Source organism: Dendrobates tinctorius, unplaced genomic scaffold, assembly GCF_039654945.1.
Source record: "Dendrobates tinctorius isolate UK_male_01 unplaced genomic scaffold, ASM3965494v1 ptg000231l, whole genome shotgun sequence".
NCBI lineage: Eukaryota > Metazoa > Chordata > Amphibia > Anura > Dendrobatidae > Dendrobates > Dendrobates tinctorius.
This window is the reverse complement of record NW_027361898.1, coordinates 20338954-20364090: the sequence shown is the minus strand read 5'-3', so window position 1 is coordinate 20364090 and position 25137 is coordinate 20338954. Positions and strand designations below refer to the sequence as shown.

Sequence of the window (25137 nt, the reverse complement as noted above, 5' to 3'; positions counted from 1 at the left end):
CGGGTTACCAGCGTGTCAGCATGATAACCCGAGGTCTCCTGGAGACCTCTATGGTTGTCAGTACTGGCTTGCTGTGAGCGCCACCCTGTGGTCAGTGCTCATAGCATGTCAGTAATTCAGCTACATAGAGGACAGCTCTATGTAGCTGAGCCGATCGAGTTGTGGCAGCATCTAGTCTCCCATGGATACTATTGAAGCATGGCAAAAGTAAAAAAAAAAAAAAAAAGTGTTTAAAAATATAAAAGTTCAAATCACCTCCCCTTTCGACCCATTCAAAATAAAACCATAAAAAAATCAAGCATACACATATTTGTTATTGCCGCATTCAGAATCCCCTGATCTATCAATAAAAAAAGGAATTATCCTGATCGCTAAACAGTGCAGTGAGAAAAAAAATCAAAATATGCCAGAGTTACTTTTCTTGGTCGTCGCGACATTGCATTAAAATGCAATGAGCGATCAAAAGATTGTCTCTGCACCAAAATGGTATCATTAAAAACATAAGCTGGACACGCAAAAAATAAGCCCTCACCAACCCAAGATCACGAAAAATGAAGACGCTATGGGTATTGGAAAATGGCACAAATTTTTTTAACAAAGTGTGGATTTTTTTTCACTACTTAGATAAAAAAAGAACCTAGACTTGCTTGGTGTTTATGAACTCCTAATGATCTGGAGAATCATAATGGCAGGTCAGTTTTAGCATTTAGTGAACCTAGTCAAAAATCCAAACAAAAAACCAACAAGTGTGGGATTGCACTTTTTTTTGCAATTTCAACGCAATTGGTTTTCTAGTACACAACATGGTAAAATCAATGGTGTCATTCAGAAGTAAAACTCGTCCCACAAAAAACAAGCCCTCACATGGCCATGTTGATGGAAAAGTAAAAAAAAGTTATGGCTCTGGGAAGAAGGGGAGCGAAAAACGAAAACGCAAAACCGAAAAAAGCTCCGGGGGTTAAAAATTGACTTCAGAGCCTAACTTTTTTTTAATTTATTTTGACAAGGGTAATAGGAAAAAATGTACCATAAACTGTGTTGTGTAATTTCTCCTGAGCATGCCGATACCCCATATGAGGGAGAAAACCACTGTTTGGGCGCATGGCAGAGCTCAGAAGGGAAGAAGTGCCATTTGACTTTTTGAATGCAGAATTTGCTGGAACAATTAGCGGATGCCATGTCAAGTTTGGAGAGCCCCTGATGTGCCTAAACAATGAAAATCCCCCACAAGTGAGACCATTTTGGAAACTAGACCCCTCAGGGAACTGATCTAGATTGTGGTAAGCAGATTGAACCCTCAGGTGCTTCACAGAAGCTTATAATGTTGAGCAGTAAATATCAAATTTTCCCCATAAATGTTTTATCACAAAATATTGCATTTTCATAAGGGTAACAGGAGAAATTGCATCATACATTTTGTTGTGCAATTTCTCCTGAGTACACCGATACCCCACATGTGAGAGAAAACTACCGTTTGGGTACACGGTAGGGCTCGGAAGGGAAGGAGCGGCATTTGACTTTTTTAATGTAAAATTTTCTGGAATCATTAGCTGATGTCATGTCCCATTTGGAGAGCCCATGATGTGCCTAAACAGTGTGAACGCCCCACAAGTTTCCAAAATGGGGTCACTAGACTCCTCAAGGAATGTACTTAGAAGTGTGGTGAGCACCTTGAACCCCCAGGTGCTTCACAGAAGTTTATAACACTGAGCCGTGAAAATAAAAAAATCACATTTTCCCCACAAAATTATGTTGGCCCCAAATTTTGCATTTTCATAAGCATAACAGGAGAAACAGTACCATAGTTTGTTGTGCAATTTCTCCTGAGTATGCCGATACCTCATATGTGGAAAATACTACTTTTGAGGCACAGTGCAAAGCTCAGAAGGGAAGAAGCGTCATATTGGAGTTCAGATTTTGCTGGAATGGTTTGAGGGTGCAATGTCACATTGGCAGAGCCCCTGAGGTGCCAGAACAACAGAAATCCCCTATATCTGAACTCATTTTACAAATTACACTCCCCATTGAAATCATCTAGGGGTGCAGTGATCATATTGATGTAAGGGGTTGAAGGTTTTACCCCTTTATGCTCCCTATGCTGCTAATTGCTGTAAATATGCATGCATATTTCATTACTACGTGATCTAGTTATAATGCTGTGTTTAATGTGTATATCAGGCTAATATACAGTTGTGGCCAAAAGTATTGACACCCCTGAAATTCTGTCAGAATAATACTCAGTTTCTTCCTGAAAATGATTGCAAACACAAATTCTTTGGTATTATCTTCATTAAAATTGTCTTAAATGAAAAAACACAAGAGAATGAAGCAAAAGGCAAAACATTGATCATTTCACACAAAACTCCAAAAATGGGCCAGACAAAAGTATTGGCACCCTCAGCCTAATACTTGGTTGCACAACCTTTAGCCAAAATAACTGCGACCAACCGCTTCCGTTAACCATCAATGGGCTTCTTACAATGCTCTGCTGGAATTTTAGACCATTCTTCTTTGGCAAACTGCTCCAGGTCCCTGATATTAGAAGGGTGCCTTCTCCAAACTGCCATTTTTAGATCTCTCCACAGGTGTTCTATGGGATTCCTTAGAAGTCTCCAGTGCTTTCTCTCAAACCATTTTCTAGAGCTTTTTGAAGTGTGTTTTGGGTCATTGTCCTGCTGGAAGACCCATGACCTCTGAGGAAGACCCAGCTTTCTCACACTGGGCCCTACATTATGCTGCAAAATGTGTTGGTATTCTTCAGTCTTCATAATGCCATGCATACGGTCAAGCAGTCCAGTTCCAGAGGCGGCAAAGCAACCCCAAAACATCAGAGAACCTCCGCCATGTTTGACTGTAGGGACTGTGTTCTTTTCTTTGAATGCCTCTTTTTTTCTCCTGTAAACTCTATGTTGTGCCTTTGCCCAAAAAGCTCTACTTTTGTCTCATCTGACCAGAGAACATTCTTCCAAAATGTTTTAGGCTTTTTCAGGTAAGTTCTGGCAACCTCCAGCCTGGCTTTTTTATGTCTCGGGGTAAGAAGTGGGGTCTTCCTGGGTCTCCTACCATACAGTCCCTTTTTACCCTTCGCCACGACAGCACCCACTTGGAGAGAGGGATCCGCCCATAGGAACAGGAAACCTACAGAGATAAAAGAGGGCGGTCCACCTCTCCCCCTCAGTTGGTTTCCTGTTCCAAAGGGGAACTGCAGGATACGCTACAACTTACCTGGGCCAAGGAACCGCCTGTGCAGTGTCTGCGAGAACGGCAGGGGTTCCGGTCCAGAGGCAGCGACGGGGGAGTGCTGGAATCCGGCTCCCTCCTCGGCTGGTATGGAGTGCAGAGACACCGGTACCGGTGGCGCCGACCGGGGTCCTTCTGTGATAACATGACACTGGGCAGGAGGATCCATTCCGGTCCATGTGGGGGCGCAGGAACCGGAGGAAATGGCAGCCTCCGGTGTTCCTAGAAGGCTTCGGTCTCTCTCGGTCTCTCTCGGTCTCTCTCGGTCTCTCTCGGTCTCTCTCGGTCTCTCTCGGTCTCTCTCGGTCTCTCTCTCTCTCTCTCTCTCTCTCTCTCTCTCATCATATCTCAGACAAAGAGGAAGGAAAAATCAAAAAATAAAGAGTGCGCCCTGTGTGCACATCCGTTACCGGAATCTTACACAAAAAGGCTGTGCAAAAGATGCATTAATGAGACGGCAAAACAGGCATCAGCCGTAGACATAAGGGCCATAATTAGGGAAGAACTACAGGCCCTCCAATATCGAAACTACCAAACCAGCGGTGGTAGACACCGATGAAGGCATGCCATTCGGCATTTCCATCGCACCACGAGTATTTACAAAGGTGATGCTGGAAGTGATGGCTTTTTTACGCCAGAAGGACACGCTAATAGTACCCTATCTGGATGATTTTCTGATAGTGGGAAATTCATCTCGACAATGTAGTGATCGAGTTGCTGATACAATCTTGTCCTTACAGGCCCTAGGGTGGATAATAAACTTCAAAAAGTCCAGAATCGAGCCGCAGTCTGTTCAGTCCTTCCTGGGTCTCGAGCTAGATTCCATAAGCCAAAGGTGTCTGCTGTCGCAGGTAAAAATCTCAGCAATCAAAAAGAAGGTTAAGATGGCGATACGTCGGCCACACATGTCCTTAAGGGAAGCAATGTCCCTTCTGGGATCCCTTACTGCCTGCATCCCGGCAGTTCAGTGGGCCCAGTTCCACACGAGGACGCTACAATACCAAATTCTTTTAGAGGAGTCCCGTGACCGAGGGAATCTGACAAAGAAAATCACGCTGTCCCAGGAGGTCCTAACCTCCCTTGCGTGGTGGCTAAAGGACGATAACCTAACGGCGGGAGTACCTTGGGTTATAACACCCTCCCGTATAATTATCACGGACGCTAGCCCCACAGGATGGGGAGCCCATATGGGGAATAACTTTGCCCAAGGCCTATGGGATATAGGCGAAGATAAGGATTCGTCAAATTTAAAAGAACTAAAGGCAGTTTATCATGCATTATTTCATTTTCTTCCACAGTTACAAGGGGAGGACGTGAGAATCCTTTCGGACAACACCACCGTAGTCGCTTATCTGAACAGACAAGGCGGAACTCGATCGGTCACCTTAATGTCTTCCGCAAGAAGAATTTTATCCCTAGCAGAAGAACATTTGTTGTCTCTCTCAGCCCTCCACATAAGGGGAAGAGACAACGTGGAGGCAGATTTCCTAAGCCGCCATACACTGCGGCAAGGGGAGTGGTGTCTAAGCCGGGGAATATTCACACACATCGTGTCGCTTTGGGGTCTTCCCCAAATAGACCTCTTCGCCACCAGAAAAAACAGGCAAGTGCGAAGGTTCGCCTCTCTAAATGTGTCAGACAGTCCGGAAATTCTGGATGCCCTCCAGGCCCCGTGGCAATTCAAACTGGCATATGCGTTCCCACCAATCATACTACTACCGCAGGTGATCAGGAAAATCAGAGCAGAGGAAGCACGAATAATCCTAATAGCACCATTCTGGCCCAGGAGGCCGTGGTTTTCATGCCTGCAAGCGATGTCAGTAACAGATCCGTGGGTGCTTCCCTCAACCCCCAGGCTCCTCTCACAGGGACCTTTTTTCCATCCTCAAGTGGACAGTCTCCACTTGACTGCCTGGAACTTGAAAGGGAAATGTTGAGATCAAGAGGGTTCTCGGAGGGACTAGTCAATACACTCCTACAAAGTCGGAAAATAACAACGACAAGAATTTATACCAGAGTATGGAGAAAATTCCTAGACTCCCACACAAGGCCTGAGTCTGGAGAAATCCCGATTACGGCGATCCTAGAATTCCTACAGAAAGGAAAGGAATTAGGGCTAGCTGTCAACACTAACTAAAAGTTCAGGTGTCAGCTCTAGGGGCCCTCTATAGCAATAATGTGGCAGGCAATAAATGGATAAGCAGATTCATCTCGGCATGTGAGAGGAGCAAGCCAGTACACATACCTAGAGTTCCTCCTTGGGATCTGAACCTGGTTCTGGAGGCCTTAACACGTCCGCCTTTTGAACCCTTAGATTCAATATCCCTTAAACATCTATCCTTCAAAACAGCACTGCTAGTTGCACTAACCTCAGCCAGAAGAGTTAGTGACATACAGGCACTTTCAATAGAACCCACTTTTTTAGTGACGTTACAGGATCAGCTAATACTAAAACCAGATCCCTCATACTTACCAAAAGTAGCAGGGAAGTTTCATAGGTCACAAGAAATCCATCTCCCTTCATTTTTTAGTAACCCTTCTACTCCAGAGGAAGAAAGATTCCATACACTAGACGTTAGAAGAGCAGTATTACAATACATTGAAAGGTCTAGCAGCTGGAGGAAGAGTAGGGCTCTATTTGTTTCTTTTCAGGGCCAAAAGAAGGGATGTGAAGTCACAAGGGGTACCCTGTCTCGATGGATCAGAGACGCGATTGGGCTGGCATACTCAGAGAGCAATGAGAATCCTCCGGAGGGTATCAGAGCACATTCCGCCAGAGCTATGGCTTCCTCTTGGGCAGAAAGGGGAGACGTCGCAATCGAATCTATATGTAAGGCGGCAACCTGGTCTACACCCTCTACTTTTTATAATCACTATAGGCTTGATTTATCATGCTCATCTGACCTAGCCTTTGGTAGAGCGGTCCTCGGCACGGTGGTCCCTCCCAGGTGAAGGTCTCTGAAAGTCTCTCCAAGTGGGTGCTGTCGTGGCGAAGGGTAAAAAGCCGGATTACTTACCGGTAATGCTCTTTTAATGAGTCCACGACAGCACCCGTTCACTAACCCTCCCTAGAAGTTAACATAATGTATATACACCTTCTTAGTTGTGAAGTTAATAACTTAGAATAATTGGATAATATAATGGCCTAATATTTGGCGGTCCTCCTGGTACTCTGAAATCCAACTGAGGGGGAGAGGTGGACCGCCCTCTTTTATCTGTGTAGGTTTCCTGTTCCTATGGGCGGATCCCTCTCTCCAAGTGGGTGCTGTCGTGGACTCATTAAAAGAGCATTACCGGTAAGTAATCCGGCTTTTCATTCAGACGCCGACGGATAGTACGGGTTGACACTGTTGCATCCTCGGACTGCAGGGCAGCTTGAACTTGTTTGGATGTTAGTCGAGGTTCTATATCCAACATCCGCACAATCTTGTGTTGAAATCTCTTGTCAATTTTTCTTTTCCGTCCACATCTAAGGAGGTTAGCCACAGTGCCATGGGCTTTAAACTTCTTGATGACACTGCGTACGGTAGACACAGGAACACTCAGGTCTTTGGAGATGGACTTGTAGCCTTGAGATTGCTCTTGCTTCCTCACAATTTGGTTCCTCAAGTCCTCAGACAGTTCTTTGGTCTTCTTTCTTTTCTCATGCTCAATGTGGTACACACAAGGACACAGGACAGAGGTTGAGTCAACTTTAATCCATGTCAACTGGCTGCAAGTGTGATTTAGTTATTGCCAACACCTGTTAGGTGCCACAGGTAAGTTACAGGTGCTGTTAATTACACAAATTAGAGAAGCATCACATAATTTTTCGTACAGTGCCAATACTTTTGTCCACCCTCTTTTTTTTTATGTTTGGTGTGGAATTATATCCAATTTGGCTTTAGGACAATTCTTTTTGTGTTTTTTCATTTAAGACAAATTAAATGAAGATAATACCAAAGAATTTGTGTTTGCAATCATTTTCAGGAAGAAACTGAATATTATCTGACAAAATTGCAGGGGTGTCAATAATTCTTTTGGCCACAACTGTAGTCCACCATACAGTATTATGGGCACCACACAGAGCTCCATACAGAATGAGCCCTATATATTGCTTCATGCAGAATGAGCCCCATATATTGCTCCATGCAGAATGAGCCCCATATATTGCTCCATGCAGAATGAGCCCCATATATTGCTCCATACAGAATGAGCCCCATATATTGCTCCATACAGAATGGGCCCCATATATTGCTCCATACAGAATGGGCCCCATATATTGCTCCATACAGAATGGGCCCCATATATTGCTCCATACAGAATGGGCCCCATATATTGCTCCATACAGAATGGGCCCCATATATTGCTCCATACAGAATGGGCCCCATATATTGCTCCATACAGAATGGGCCCCATATATTGCTCCATACAGAATGGGCCCCATATATTGCTCCATACAGAATGGGCCCCATATATTGCTCCATACAGAATGGGCCCCATATATTGCTCCATACAGAATGGGCCCCATATATTGCTCCATACAGAATGGGCCCCATATATTGCTCCATACAGAATGGGCCCCATATATTGCTCCATACAGAATGGGCCCCATATATTGCTCCATACAGAATGGGCCCCATGTATTGCTCCATACAGAATGGGCCCCATATATTGCTCCATACAGAATGGGCCCCATATATTGCTCCATACAGAATGGGCCCCATATATTGCTCCATACAGAATGGGCCCCATGTATTGCTCCATACAGAATGGGCCCCATGTATTGCTCCATACAGAATGGGCCCCATGTATTGCTCCATACAGAATGGGCCCCATGTATTGCTCCATACAGAATGGGCCCCATGTATTGCTCCATACAGAATGGGCCCCATGTATTGCTCCATACAGAATGGGCCCCATGTATTGCTCCATACAGAATGGGCCCCATGTATTGCTCCATACAGAATGGGCCCCATGTATTGCTCCATACAGAATGGGCCCCATGTATTGCTCCATACAGAATGGGCCCCATGTATTGCTCCATACAGAATGGGCCCCATGTATTGCTCCATACAGAATGGGCCCCATGTATTGCTCCATACAGAATGGGCCCCATGTATTGCTCCATACAGAATGACTGGCCCCATGTATTGCTCCATACAGAATGACTGGCCCCATGTATTGCTCCATACAGAATGACTGGCCCCATGTATTGCTCCATACAGAATGACTGGCCCCATGTATTGCTCCATACAGAATGACTGGCCCCATGTATTGCTCCATACAGAATGACTGGCCCCATGTATTGCTCCATACAGAATGACTGGCCCCATGTATTGCTCCATACAGAATGACTGGCCCCATGTATTGCTCCATACAGAATGACTGGCCCCATGTATTGCTCCATACAGAATGACTGGCCCCATGTATTGCTCCATACAGAATGACTGGCCCCATGTATTGCTCCATACAGAATGACTGGCCCCATGTATTGCTCCATACAGAATGACTGGCCCCATGTATTGCTCCATACAGAATGACTGGCCCCATGTATTGCTCCATACAGAATGACTGGCCCCATGTATTGCTCCATACAGAATGACTGGCCCCATGTATTGCTCCATACAGAATGACTGGCCCCATGTATTGCTCCATACAGAATGACTGGCCCCATGTATTGCTCCATACAGAATGACTGGCCCCATGTATTGCTCCATACAGAATGACTGGCCCCATGTATTGCTCCATACAGAATGACTGGCCCCATGTATTGCTCCATACAGAATGACTGGCCCCATGTATTGCTCCATACAGAATGACTGGCCCCATGTATTGCTCCATACAGAATGACTGGCCCCATGTATTGCTCCATACAGAATGACTGGCCCCATGTATTGCTCCATACAGAATGACTGGCCCCATGTATTGCTCCATACAGAATGACTGGCCCCATGTATTGCTCCATACAGAATGACTGGCCCCATGTATTGCTCCATACAGAATGACTGGCCCCATGTATTGCTCCATACAGAATGACTGGCCCCATGTATTGCTCCATACAGAATGACTGGCCCCATGTATTGCTCCATACAGAATGACTGGCCCCATGTATTGCTCCATACAGAATGACTGGCCCCATGTATTGCTTCATACAGAATAATGAGCCCCATGTATTGCTTCATACAGAATAATGAGCCCCATGTATTGCTTCATACAGAATAATGAGCCCCATGTATTGCTTCATACAGAATAATGAGCCCCATGTATTGCTTCATACAGAATAATGAGCCCCATGTATTGCTTCATACAGAATAATGAGCCCCATGTATTGCTTCATACAGAATAATGAGCCCCATGTATTGCTTCATACAGAATAATGAGCCCCATATAATGCTCCTTACAGTATCATGAATGATATGCATTGCTCCATACAGAATAATGGGCTTAAAGGGAATTTGTCACCCTATTTTTTGACTATCAGCTGCCGGCACTGCCATCAGGGGCTTAACTACAGCATTCTGTAATGCTGTAGATAAGCCCCCGATGTACCCTGAAAGAGAAGAAAAACAAATTATATTATACTCACCCAGGGGCGGTTCGGTTTTGGTCCGATGGGTGTTGTGGTCCGGCGCCTCTCATCTTCTAGCGGTGATGTCCTCTTCTTTGCTTCCCATTGCGGCTCCAGCACAGGCACAGTGCTCTGCCCTGCTGTAGTTAAGCCCCTGATGGCGGTGCAGGCAGCTGATAGGGCTAAAAATAGGTGACAGAATCCCTTTAATATAATGCTACATCAAGAATAATGGACCCCATATAATGCTCCATACAGTATAAGCCCCATATATTGCTCCAAACTGTATAATGGGCCCTATATAATGCTCCATAAATGAGCCCCATATATTTCCCCATATATAATAGGCCCCATATAATATGACAAACAGTATAGGATGGGCCCCATAGAGTATGAGTCCCATATATTTCTCCATACAATGTATAATGGGCCTCATATATGATGCTCCAGTGTATAGTGGGCCACATATATGATACTCTGTGTATGATGGTCCCCATCTCTCCTCACTTTCCGCTGCTCTGGTCTGGACTCCTCAGTGCCGCCACCTTCCAGCTGTCTGCACTGTGAGTGTTCAGGCAGAGGGTGTACAGACTTGACATTATTGCACCCTCTGACCTGAACGTCAGTCAGGAGATGTGGAAGATGCCGCAGAGGTAGAGCGGGGAGAGGTAAGTATCGCAAGTGCCAGGTCCCTGAGCAAGCAGGGGGCCCTTTCGTGGGCTCTGACTTTGGCACAGGCATCCGACGCCCATAGCATGCTGGTGTCCCTGATGGCCAGTGGCCCCCCACCTGCTCAGGGCTCTGGCACTTGAAAGGGTGCTCGCGCCGACCCTGGCTGTTGGGGGCCATTTCCCCCTTCTCTCCAGGCTCATTCCCCCCGGGCTCATTCTCCCCCTCCCCTTGGCTGGGCACGCAGCTCACCTGAGTCCTGGCGCGGTCCCTGCATATCCGGTATCTTTTTCCAGTGAGAGTGTGCGGTCACGTGATACTGCTCATTAAGGTCATGAATATGGGTGCCACGCCTGTGAGTGGAGTGGCATCCATATTCATGACCTTAATGAGCAGTACCGTGTGCTCACATGGAGCGGATCCTGGTGCCGGAGACCATTGGAGCTGCAGGCACCGCTGGAGGAGGTGAGTATGATGTCTTGCGGAGGGAGGAGGAGGGAGCCAGAGAGCCGACCCCGGACTTATATAAAAAAAAAAAACCTTACTCAGGTGCTGAGTGGGCCCCCCCCGTCTTGCCAGGGCCCCGGCACTTGCCCGGGTGTGCCGGGTGCTGATGCCGGCTCTGACACCGGGACTCCTGAGCCCTGGCCTCCCTTTACAGACGCACTACACTTCTGTTGTAGTTCACTTGCCTCCTCGTTCCTGGCGCTGCTGAGGGCCACCCTCCTTTTCATGGGGTCACCTTTGGCCTTGGGTGAATGATCAGAGACACAGTTGAAATATAATTCAAAATACCAAACTTAATTCTCGGAACTTCACAGTAGATCCAGTACAGCATTTACAGCAGTATTCACATTACACATCACTTCTTCCTTTCCTTCCTCACTCTGTTGTATGGCTCGAGATCGGGTTGTACCGCACTGTACATTTTCTCGGTATTCTCCCTGTGCAGCTTGGTTTCCTTTGAGAGTTCCCCCCGGCCATTTTGCCCCAGCCCTAAGGACATCTGCTCATGCTAGGAACTGCCACATGATGAGTAAACTGCCCGTCTTTCCTGCCATGTACTCCAATGCAGTTTCTTCTCTAGAAACGTCTGTAGCTATAGCTATGCTACTTGCACTTCAGCTATAACTTTTCTGCTTCTTGCTCTGACTATAGTGATGCAGCTCCCCACGTTCTGGATGAATGGGCTCTCCCTTCTAGATAATGTTGAGGGGTATCTAACTTGCCCGGGCCAGAGGCCACCCGAGCTCTGTGGGCATTCTCGCCCCCACTGTCCCTAACCAGGAATCTCCCTTCCCTAAAGCTAAGTGATCCCTCCTATATTAACTATCTACATTCCCACTAAACCCTTTACTGTACTATATACACTTCAGTGCTCAATGTAGTGGACCACTAACATTATTACATTATACTAGAGGAAGGGGGAAAAAAAAAAAAAAAATATATATATATATATATATATATATATATATATATATATATATATATATAATATTTTTAGCCTTATATACACACATTAAAGACAGCATTATAACGAGATCAAGTAGCGACGAAGTATACATGCATGTTTTTAAAGGGGTAAAACCTTCAACCCCTTACATTGACACCACATGTGCCTCACAGAATTTTATACCACTGAGCGGTGAAGAAAGAATAAACTACATTTTTACCACTAAAATGTTGTATCAGACCCAAGTTTTTAATTTTTCTAAGGGCTAATAGGAATTTTTTTTTTTTTTACAACGAACTAATGTCCATTTTTTCCTGAGTGCGCCAATACCCTACATCTAGTCAGGAAATATTTTTCAGGCACAGTGCAAAGCTCAGAAGGCAAGGAATGCCAGATTGTACTGTTATGGTTTGCAGGTGCCATGACCTACTGGGAGAGCCCATGAGGTGCCAGAACAGCAGAATTCCCCATAAGTGACAACATTTTGCAAACTACACCTCTCAATGAATTGATCTAGGGGTGCAATGATTATATTGACACCGGATGTGTTACAGAATTTTATACCATTGGGCAGTGAAAATATCTGCGTTTTTAACAACAACAATTTTGTTTTAGCCCCAGATTTTACATTTTCGCACGAAGGGGGTAAAAATGGCACCAAAACTTGTCCCACAATTTCTACTGAATGTGGCAATACCCCATATGTGGCTGTACAGTACTACTTGGACATACAGGGACACTAGGGAGGAATGGAGCGCTATTTGCCTCTTGGAGAGCAGATTTTCATAGAACAGTGTGCGGACTCCATATACAGAGCCCCTAATTGCTAGAAGGGCAGAATTCCCCTCCTCAAGTGACACCATTTTGGAAAACTGCAAATTGCCATTGCAGTGACCAGTATGCTGTATCAGGAAAGATGTATATGTTTGTACCGTGTTAGTCAGTAGATTGAAAAATATTCAGAATTGAGAGTCCTGAGTGGTTGATACCTTTTAATCGCTAACTGAAAAGATTGTAACACATTGCAAGCTTTTGAGACTACTCAGGTCTCATCTGGCATTGACTAATATGAAATCTGAAGAATCACATATTTATACACAGCACAGAAAAAATGCAATAGAAAAGACAAGTGACGCAAAGCAAAATTATCATTGTGGGAGAGGGAGAAACATAAATATTGGACCAGTTCATAGACAAGGAGTCTGGATGTTTTATTGTCCTCTGATTGGGACTCCTAATGTGTTGTGATGCCCCTACAAGGTCTTAGGAGCAAATTCCTTAATTGATGTAAAAAGACACAAATCCATGCAACACATTCATTCCAGCATTGAAAGTGTCAAAGGTCATCATGAGCTTGAACTCCCAGACACTCCTCTCTCTCTCTCTCTGGGATATGAAGTTACTTTTCAATACCAGTAACTTCATATCCATGGTGTTATGATCAGGCATACAAAAATGTTTTGCCACAGGTAGATCCATTCTTTTTTCTCTTATTGTGTGATGATGAGAATTCATCCTTGTTCTAAGCTTTTTCCCTGTCTCTCCCACATACAGACCCCAGTTGGACATTTAGTACAAATAATTACGTACACCACATTAGATGTGATGCAGCTGAAAGTACCTGGGATCTAGTAGTCCTGATGTGAATTGGGGATCTTTATCTTGTCCGTGGTCATTATAAATGGACAGGTTTTACATTTTTTCTGGTTGCAAGGAAAGGTTCCTGTATGCTGTAGTGACTAGTATGTTGTAGTCACCACAAGTTATGGCCAGCCTGTGCTTCTGGAGGCACCCATAAGTTAGGCGGGCTCTCATCACTTCAGAAATGCCAAACGTGGATGCAATATGTGGTTTAGGTACACAGTGTGGCTCGTAAGGTAGGAGACATTTGGATTTGAGAGCGGAGAATTTCCTGAATTTCTTTTGGAGTGTTATGGAGCCATTTAGCTTTTCCAGAGCCTTTGTACTACCAGTAACGTGGAAGCCCCTTATATTTCTGTTAACAGAGGTCAGATCTGAGAGGGAACTTGCTTTTTTTGTGGATTGAGTTGAAGCTTTTATTGAGAACAGTTATCCAGCGCCCTAGACTGAGCACTTACTTTGGGGTTTCCATCTAAATCTCTGAGTGACGTGATTCAGATGAAACCCCCCGAAGGATCCATGCACTATAATGAGGCAGCAGAGTTACGCTGCACGTTACGACAGCACTTTTATGCAATCCTAAAAAGACATCACCGCCGGATCACAGAGCAGACAACGTCCACAGTGCCTCTATCTGCCTCATTATAGGGAATCTTCTGCCAGAGGTTCCATGTGAATCACGTATTCCTGATATTTACATGGAAAACCCGTAAGCGCTCATTGCAGAGCATAGGATAAATGTGCACCGAGCCTTACGGCGATATTTGGGAGGCAGAAGGAAAAAAAATCAACAACAGGTGAAGAATTGGTTTTATTTTACGCCTTTCCTTGTGTGGTAGTGATTAGACAACTTTATTCTCCGGGTCCATGTGCAATACCAGATTTATATCAAGTTTTAATGTTTGGCTGCTGTCACACACTATAAAAGACTTTTATTGCAAAAAACTGTTTTTGCATCACCACATTTTGAGAGCTATAACTCTTCCATATTTTGATCCACAAAGTAATGTGGGATTTTTGCGGGATGAGCTGACGTTTTTATTGGTAACATTTTCGGGCGCATCACATTTTTAATCGCTTTCTATTCCAATTTTTGGGAGGCAGAATGAGCAAAAACCAGCAATTCAGGTTTTATTTTTTGAGGGGGGAGGGGTTATGCCGTTCCGTGTGTGGTAAAATTGATAAAGCAGTTTTATTATTCAGGTCAGTATGATTACAGAGATACCTCATTCATATTGTTTTTTTTGTGTTTTGGCACTTTTACACAATAAAAATTCTTACAGAAAAAAATTATTATTGCATTTCTTTATTCTGAGAGCTTTAACTTTCTTCTGGTGATGGAGCTATATGGCGGCTTGTTTTTTTGCTGGACAAGATGACTTTTTCATCAGTACCATGTTTATTTATATCCATCTTTTTGATCACTTTTTTACTCCACTTTTCATTCAGCGGTATGATCATAAAGTGTTGTTTTTGCCTTGATTTTTATTTTTTTTTGGTGTTCACTAAAGGGGTTAACCAGTGGGACAGTTTTATAGGTCCGGGTCACTGCGGACGCTGCGATACCAATTGTGTACTTTCATTTATATTTTTGTCATTCACGTATTTATTTATAGGTACAATATATAGTTTGATTTTTTTTATTTAATATTTTTACAATTATTTAAAAAATAAAAAATCTTACTTTTCTTACCTTGTCCCACTATGGGACAATCATTTTTTGCAGGCTGATCACTTGTGCAACATAGGGATGCAGCAGAATCCCCAAATTGTAGAAACTGTCAGCTCTGCACTGACAGGGAAAGTTGCTGATCATGCACTGCACATGATCAGCAAATTTCCTAGCTCTGGTGACCCGGATGTCGTCATGATGACATCAGGTCACCATGGCAATGATTTGGACCCCGTTCTGCCGGCTTCTTCCATGCTACGATCTCGTTCAATCGCAGCATTTCAGGTGTTAAAGTGCTGGGAGTGGTGCGTGTCCGCTCCTGGCACTTAGTGCCAGGTGTCAGCTGTCAGAATCAGCTGACACCTGGCAGCTATCGCCCGCACATCACCCGTGTGTATGGATGATTGGGTGGACGTAATAATCTGTCCCTGGTTAGACAGACCCAGGTCACATGATCGGATTATTACGTCTGATGTCAGAAACGCATCCAGTTGTGAAAATTATTATTATTCCAAGATCTAATGATTTGAAATGAAATTTTGTTTGTGCGGAAACCCCTTTTAAGCCTTGAAAACATAAGGCAGGTGCACATGGTGGAATCCACCTGAAAAAAATGCCCAGAATCTGCATACAAAAGCAATCCATAAAATGGACCTGATGCACAGCATAAAAATTGCTGTTCACATGTTCCATCTTGACTCCCTTCTTTTAAGACTGTTGTGTGATACAAAACCATCAAGGAGGAAAAGGAAACAAGACCACATGCATTAAAATAGCTTTTGGGGGGGGGGATAAGCAATTCTGACATTTCCCGAAGCAGTAACTTCAAAAACTCAGCGGGTACAGCCGTCGATCCTCCCATCCAAAATAATCGGGCCGATTATGCAAATGACACTATGATCAGTGTAGAAAAAAGAGAGCAGCATCCAATCCGGGTGAAAAAAAATGACCAAAAATTGTTTATTCTGCCATTGCCAAATACAATGTTTCGGCCATATTGTGGCCTTTTTCAAGTATTATGATCAGTGTGTCAATATAGTGAGGTCCGATTTTCTCGGAGAAGCGAGTAGGAGCATGCTGTGCGGAGAAGATGGAAAACAAAATTTGTCATTGTTATTATTTGGCTTTCTTTCTGGCAGAATTTTGCTCCATAGTGTAGCGCATTAAGCCATGCCCTTATTCACTAAACCATGCCCCTCTTTGACAAAGCCACCTCCCTTGTTGGACAACACACAGACACACAGCAATTAGTAATAAATAAAAGTCTATAGCAGGATTTGGCAATAAACTTTGAGATGCCACATGAGAGACTGTGTACAACCCCTGGCAAAAATTATGGAAACGCCGGCCTTGGAGGATGTTCATTCAGTTGTTTAATTTTGTAGAAAAAAAGCAGATCACAGACATGGCACAAATCTAAAGTCAATTCAAATGGCAACTTTCTGGCTTTAAGAAACACTGAGGGTATGTGCACACGTAAGCGTTTTTTTTGCGTTTAAGCGTTTTTACCAGCAGAAACGCTTAAAAAAATGCTTACAAGAAGCATCCCATTCATTTTAATGAATTCTGCACTTTTTGTGCATAGTGATGCGTCTTTCCACAAAAAAAACGCATCGCGGTAAAAACCGCAGCATGCTCATTAATTTCGTGGAAAAATCTGCATTTCTAACTGTTTTCTATGAGACTGGGGGCGCTTTTATGCGCAAAAAACGCGTGGGAAAAAAACGCACGTTTTCTGGGAAGGAGACCGATTTTCAGTCAGGGATTTTCTGCATATGTGGGTACATGGCCTCAAAAAAATCAAGAACAAAAAATGTGGTAGTCAGTAATGGTTACTTTTTTAAACCAAGCATAGAGGAAAAAATTATGGAATCACTCAATTCTGAGGAAAAAATTATGGAATCATGAAAAACAAACCAACAAACTCTCTAACACATCACTAGTATTTTGTTGCACCACCTCTGGCTTTTCTAACAGCTTGCAGTCTCTGAGGCATGGACTTAATGAGTGTCAAACAGTACTCTTCATCAATCTGGCTCCAACTTTCTCTGATTGCTGTTGCCAGATCAGCTTTGCAGGTTGGAGCCTTGTCATGGACCATTTTCTGCAACTTCCACCAAAGATTTTCAATTGGATTGAGATCCGGACTATTTGCAGGCCATGACATTGACCTTATGTGTCTTTGTTCAAGGAATGTTTTCACAGTTTTTGCTCTATGGCAGGATGCATTATCTTGAAAAATGATTTCATCATCCCCAAACATCCTTTCAATTGAGGAAAAGAAAAATGTCCAAAATATCAACATAAACTTGTGAATTTATTGAAGATGTAATGACAGCCATCTCCCCGGTGCCTTTACCTGACATGCAGCCCCATATCATCAATGACTGTGGAAATTTGCATGTTCTCTTCAGGCAGTCATCTTTGTAAATCTCATTTGGAACGGCACCAAACAAAAGTTCCAGCATCATCACCTTACCCAATGCAGATTTGCGATTCATCACTGAATATGACTTTCATCCAGTCATCCACAGTCCACGATTGCTTTTCCTTAGCCAATTGTAACCTTGTTTTTTTCTGTTTAGGTGTTAATGATGGCTTTCGTTTAGCTTTTCTGTATTTAAATCCCAATTCCTTTAGGCGGTTTCTTACAGTTCGGTCCTTATGTGCATGCCTTTTTTCTTCTTGCATATTGATGTAACTGTGCATTGGGGTCTATGTTTAAGATGGTGGTCTAAGGAGCTGAGCTCCCTCCATACAAAGCTGGTGCCATCTCCATTTCACAGCTTGCATTTCCTGTAACAGCAGTGACTGAAGCTACATCTCATCCCTGCTATTTAAAAGGACTCTGTCAACATAGAATGACCAAACCGGGTACAAGCACTCAGTGTCTCTTCTTCCCCCCCACTCTCCTTTTTTTTTTTTTTTTTTGACAGCTCTGGCTTGATTGAGCCAGTGAGAGACTGAGATCGATAAAGATTAGTAGGTGGTAAAGTGCACTAAAATGGTCACACCAAGGGTGCACAGAGCGCCTGTACTTGCCAGTCTGGGCTGCAGAGTCCCTTTAATTTAGATGCTGCTGTCAATTACTGACAGTGGAATTGGTACAGTGACTGTTGCCAGCTAGTACCTGCACCTATTTTCCCTGCAATGAGATCCCTGGGTGCCAATGGATTTTCCTTGACTGCTATGGACCTACTGAAGGGCCCCAATTGGTGCCATTTTGGTTTTCCCTGAATCCCAACCCATAGGAGATTGTAATAGGGGGGGGGAGTGAAAATATCAGTTTCTTAAAAATATATAAAAGTTTAAATCATCCACTTTTTCCCAACTCATTAAAGAAATTGTATTAAAAAAATTTTGTTTTTTATCACTGTTCTTGTAAAAGTTCATACTATTAATATTTAAAATTAGCCTAAATGGTAATTAAGTTTCACAATTTAATATATTGTTTGACGCAATGCGTAACGTAGAATAGGAAGTGGTGGGAGGAGGGGAAATTCGTTGTGGCCCATTGCAATTGTTTTTTGGATTATATTGCTGCTTTACACTGTTTTATAAAGATCATTAAACATTTAATTTTCATGTTTTGCAAGTTAGACATTTTAATGGGGCATGTAAAAAGTTATTTGATTTCTGTGTAAGTGACCAACTGTATATTAGTAGTATAGCTCTTTCCTGTAATCGTTAAGGATGAAGAAGATGAAGTGTAAACGCCATGTAACTTTGGATTTGTTTTCAGGTATTTGACAACTTCTTAGAACTTTGGATTCTGCAGTAACGGACCTGACAGCATTAAGCTTCACTCTATTGCTGACCGCCCCTATGGGGAAGATAACATGTAATACTTCATTCTCCAAAGTTACGAGCAATAGAATGCAGGAAATAAATGATACACATCTGAATGCTGTTTTAATTCTTAGGACCCTCTGGTGACCTGGGAACGAGGAGGCGTTTCACATTGTGGACTGGACATAAATGGTTGTGCAAAAATGAGTGACAGAAACTTGGCCGAAGTAGGGAATATGCATTCGTACGGAAGGCCCGACTGTGCCGTGACGATGGAAGCAGAAAGTTTTACTATTCTGAAACCTTCTAAAACATTAATAGATGATTCTGGGCTGAAGGAAGAAGACAGTCTTTCTGAGATTGATATCCCACCTTCCAAATGTGAACAGTACTTTAGCACCCCAGTGCAAAGTGTGCCTAAAGGAGGGTCTTCGATTCTTGACCTTCGCGAATATCCATCAGGTTACAAAAGCTTCTTCAGTTTAGAATGTAATGAGATAATCCAGCAGCTAAAAAGTAAGGCATCGCAAGGTTGGAGTGCAAGCAAAAGGAAACTTGAAGAATTGGACATCTCCACCATTGAGGCAGAGCCGCTTCCCCGACTCTATTGCACCCCCAAGTCTGTTTTGGATGAAACTAAATGTAGTGCCAAAAGGAGACGAATTAATTATCAAGGTGAGGATAGTGGGTTTTCTTCTATCATATTTATTTATTGACGTTGTCAAGTTCATTTGTGTAAACTTATATTCTCTCCCAGTTTCTGCCCTACAACAAATAGCTTTTCAGTGTTGAAGATTATATAAATATACTAAGGTGCGTTCCCGCAAAGAGCAGTATATCTATGGCGGCACGATTGCGTGGCCTCACGTTGAGTGTCGCAGTAATCGTGTGCAGGTGTCGGCTATCACTAACAGCAACGTCCATGATCGGTGCTAGATTTCCACAAGATTGCTACTTCGTGTTCCTTGTATTTGACCAATAACAGTCATTCTAGTCCAAAAAATATGTTCAAATCATTTTTATAAAGTAAATGTGAGTGGATAGCTTTTGAGAGATTCAAAGTATAGGGGGGTTAACGTGAACAGAAACCAAAATTACATGATATTCAAAATTTCAAGTAACATGATTATACCTAATGTAAGTGCACAAATATAGAATTCACATAATAATGCATGGCAGCGTCACTGTACCTCCAATATGATTAGAAAAATGAGGTGCTTAGCCATAGTAAGCTGTAAGTTTGGGATGCACCACACAATTCTGCGTTTTGCCTAGGCTTTTCAAGTGATACAAAAGTCCTGTCTTGCTTTCATGGCTGTGACCCCAGGAGTTTCAGGGTGCAAGATATTGACATAAATCACTGTGGTATCGGGGGAGGTGGGGATGATTTGAGGCAGAGTTGCCAATGGATTTTGACCCCCTACCCCCCACCCCCACCCCAGAACAATGGCACCAAATAAGCTAAACGTGAATTCAAGCTTTGCCATGTTTTAAAATGTGCACTGTTACTTAAAAACATGAAAATTACCATGTAATTTTGCATTGTATTAAATTGACCCCTTATACTTAAAATTTACCTATTACTGACAACTTGTGTTAATTCAATTTTTATTATTCAATAAAAATGAATTTTTAATGCAGTTTTGCAGAATTAGAAAGACTTCATTAGTGTTTTATCTGTAGTGTGATTTTTATATTGGAGTATTTCACTGGTTACAATTGTATGTTCAGGAGAACCTTCCTTGCTCTTTTGCAGTAAGTCCCTAGTTTGCCAAATTAAGGTAAGTTTTTTTTTTTGTTTTTTTTTTAAATATATTACTAGTTCTAACATACAAGCTAAGAGAATCGCAAGTCAGGGAAATGTTGAACCTCCTTAATATTAACCCTTAACAACCAGGTCTTTTGCGTGATACTATGGAACAGTCGGAGTGCAGCCTGCTCAATACTGAGCAACTTTGGGCTGTGTTGAATATATGGCATCTGCCTGTAACTGCAGCTCCGATCACTTCTATTTAAGAATGTAGACTCCCTCCCTGATGGCAGCTTTTTAATGGCCTGCTTGCCGATGCTCGTCCTGCAACATATTCGCAGGTTACAAAGGCAGGCATTGGCTTGTTGAAGGCTTCCTGTTGAACCCAAACACTGTGGTACTGCAGGGTATAGTATAGGTACTCAAGCGATTTGCAGGTTCAAGTTCAAGGGTGGGACTAAAACTAAAAAGTTTGATAGGCAGGGGAAGAACAGGATTTACTCATTTAATAACAACCTCCTTTATTAATTTTAAAATATGGTACTGTCTTGTTCATAAGATTGATGATCAAAAAAAGAAAATATTTAAACCATACATGAAAAAGAGAAAAAAAGTTGGAATTGCAGATTATTGGTAACTGCACTTTCCCACATGCACATCCTCCCATGTCTCCAAAAAACTGCAATAACAAGTGATCTAAATGTTGTATGAAATTCTACTAAGTTAAACTATAGCTCAGCGGTCAAAAAGATACACCCTCCTATACAGGTTAATCGATGAGTGGGTGGTGGGGGACAGGAAAGTTCTCAAACTCGCTACTCAAACAAAATCTTTTTACAAAGTGCAGTAAAAAAAGTTTCTTTATTTTTGGTGGTTAAATTCTGAGGTTTGATACTGCTGTAATCGTACAGATCTGTGATGCTGGGTCATTTTTACTGCAAATTTAACACCGTAAAAACAGTGGCAGACCTGAGCGCTCACACTACAATATGTCAATGAAAGAATTTTTAAACATTTTGACTCTTGAAAGAGGGGAAAGGAAGCTTAAAAAAAAAAAAAAGGAAAAACTAAGTGGCCAGGTCTTAAAAGGCTTAACCCTTAGAAACTTTACAAGTTTGACAAATGAGTCTTTGACTAAGAATTGAAGAACAACACCTGCATATGGATGAGCCATTCTTCTTTTGTAGAGTAAATTAAGATAAAACTAAGATGTTCTCAGCCACGCTGCATACCTATGAAGCCCCCCAACCTTTTCAAAAAAAGTGGGCAGAACAAAATGAGACTGAACTAAAAATTCCAAAAGTGAGTTGCTTAATCTTTGGCACTATTTCAAGCTGTTGCATGCCAGAATTCCGTAGAAAACTGCTTGACGTATAAGTCCCATATGTTTGTAATTTACTATGTTTTTTTTTTTTGTTTGTTTTTTTTCCCTTTTAGGTGACACAGAACACTTTTCAGTTCTTTCCAGTTTAATTAAACTCAAGAGTCCTGGTCTTGGAAAGTCCAGTGCACAATGTATGGTAAAAGTACTTAACTACGTATTAAATAAAAAACTATGTGCACATAGGAATTCAAGTCAAGAAAAGCGCAAGCCAAACTTTAGTTCAGCAGGCCGTATAAAGCGCAGTCTCTTTGCAAGGAAAAGTAGGATGGCACATCCACAGAGCAACCTGCCAGCCAAAGGGGAGAAGAATGTGCCGAGAGGATGGAAAAGTGAACCGTGGATTCATAAAGAAGGAAATTTCCATAATCATGAAAGTCCAACTCTGGATCTGGAATTCAGAAGTTTTTTTGCAGCCGAGTGTGATAAAATTTGCAAGCAACTGAAGAGAGACAACACAGAAAGGATAATGTACAGGAATGTGTCTTCTATTGAAGCAGAGCCGCCTCCAGATCTATCTGCCACTATTAACTCCACAATAACTGTGCAGTTCGGCAGCACTTGCAGGGAGAACTCGGGTGTTGGCCAACTTGACTTGGAAAAGATGAATATAAACTATTCTATAACTGATGTCATTTTACACACTCTACCAAACAAAATGATCGAACCTGACACTTATCGGGGCTCTGTAAAAACATTTGAAGTGGCAAATGCCACACAGGAGATCAATAATGAAGCACCAGCTGATGGTGTCAAGCGGGAAATTCAAACCATGCACAATCAATATCCCATTGCTGATGTCACGCAGGAGATAAGTACAATGCATGTGATGGTGAATGAAGCTAAAGCCACGCAGGATATAGTAAAAATGCAAAGGGAGATGTCATTGTCACCTGCTGATGCTTCACGTGCAAATGTAAGCATGTCTAATGGGTTACCATGCATCATACAAGACACTGTGGAAGAGCCTAATACATTGCCACTAGTGAATACAACCCAAGATATATTTACGTGTGATGGATCTATAGCGCTTGGCACACAAGTCATAACTATTGATGATTGGTCAGGAAGGCATGTCGTTCAGGCTAACTTAACATGCAGCAAAGCTCCTGTACCTGAAGACCCCACTGGTGCCGGAAGTAATTATTCCATAGCAAATGACACAAACTATATCGGAAAAATATGTAATGCATCTCCTGCTGTAGACGCTATGCAGACTATCGGGACTGTATGCTCTAAAAACTCTGCTGCAGATGTCACCTTGGGTGTAATGGGCATGAAAAATGAAGTGTGTGCAGCTGCTGAAACACAAATGGTACGAAAGCTATCAGAAGTAGATGTGATGGTGAACATTGGGACTATGTGGGGCACAGGGATAGACCCTGAGAATAAGACTATAAATATTTTACATGCATGTTTTCAAAATCCTGTACAAAGGAATTTGGTGGCTGTTGAAGCCCCACTGCAAAACGTGAATTTTATTAAACCAGATGCAAATGTCAACTGCCTTGAGAACATTGTTTTAGTTCATCCGGAAATAACCCCAGATAGTGCCGTTTATAAGACCTTTACACGTTGTAAAGAGGCTGAACCTAACGTTACCTATGACATATCTGTGAATCGGGGAACCATAAGAAATGGTGTCCAAGACTGGACACGCTTGATTAGTCATAAAAATGCATCAAATATCCCTCCAGACGTCGGCGTGATAGATGAAGAGCCTAAAATGAATGCAACACATACTGTAATGTCCAGTTGCAATGAGGTCACTGGCATTGACAGTGGTGATCTTACCAAAGTGATTGCGACAAACTGTACAGTGTTTGATCTTTCTAAAAATGTGGATTGTCAAATCGATCAACCTGACAAACATAGTAGACCCATGTGCCCAATAACCGCCTTGGCTCAATCCTCCCCAAGGAGAAGTATGTGCAATTTATCAGACTTAACTTATAATCTGGACCTGACTGATATTGCCCGTGATGAAAATGTCTTCTACAACAGACCTATCCCATTCACTACGTCTACACCTCTACCAAGTCTTGGAAATCACATTTTTCTTAAAAAGTCATGCGGACTACCTGTGAATTCAAAACCCAAGATGACTAGTAATCAGAAAGATAAGATCAACAATGTAACGTTGGAACAAATTACAGTAATACCGCAGGTTTCCAGACAGTCATTAGCTGGAGAGGCCAGAATTAGGGGAAGTACGTCCCAGGGTGTACAGTACCCAAAAACTCTCAAAAGGTCTACTCAAAAAGTAATGGCATCTAGAATGCCACAGCCCACTCTTCGCAGTACCTTAGCACTAGCCGTCTTCAAAACTCCACAGATGGCTTCAGTAGAAGCATTACAAAAAGATCAAGGCACTCTTGGTAGAACCCACATGAGACTTCCACTAGCCCATACTAATTTGCCTAGAAAAACTATACTGAATGGCCAACCATGTAGAAGTGATACATCAAGTAGCATACTGCAGCAACAGACCCCAGTAACCTCCATAAGGGCTGATAAAGTTATTTTTTCTAAGGTTCGTACCCTAAAAATATATATATATATATATATATATATATATATATATATATATATAATTTATTTTTTTTTTTTTTTATTTTTTTTTTACCATGTCTTAACATCTGAAATTCCTAGTTTCATAGTCTCTTCACAGTAGCGGGTGTATAGAATATTGTATATACATTGTGGCCAAGAGTATTGACACCCCTGCAATTTTGTCAGATAATACTCAGTTTCTTCCTGAAAATGATTGCAAACACAAATTCTTTGTTATTATTATCTTCATTTAATTAGTCTTAAATGAAAAAACACAAAGAATTGTCCTAAAGCCAAATTGGATATAATTCCACACCAAACATAAAAAAGAGGGTTGACAAAAGTATTGGCACTGTTCGAAAAATCATGTGATGCTTCTCTAATTTGTGTAATTAACAGCACCTGTAACTTACCTGTGGCACCTAACAGGTGTTGGCAA

At 42.5% G+C, this 25137-nt stretch overlaps 1 protein-coding gene across 4 annotated transcripts in view; it reads left to right on the top strand.

The window, feature by feature from the left end:
* The window catches only part of LOC141059931 (uncharacterized), a 41286-nt gene that overhangs the window by 4167 nt on the left and 11982 nt on the right, over nt 1–25137 (top strand). For 2 of the 4 annotated variants that reach the window (XM_073556148.1, XM_073556147.1), the window contains exons 2-4: nt 18968–19066; nt 19149–19689; nt 22202–24678. In XM_073556148.1, the coding sequence (XP_073412249.1) occupies nt 19218–19689; nt 22202–24678 (2949 nt within the window). In that variant the 5' untranslated portion in view covers nt 18968–19066; nt 19149–19217. The remainder of the gene's footprint in view (nt 1–18967; nt 19067–19148; nt 19690–22201; nt 24679–25137) is intronic. The other 2 variants (XM_073556150.1, XM_073556149.1) reach the window with 1 other exon arrangement.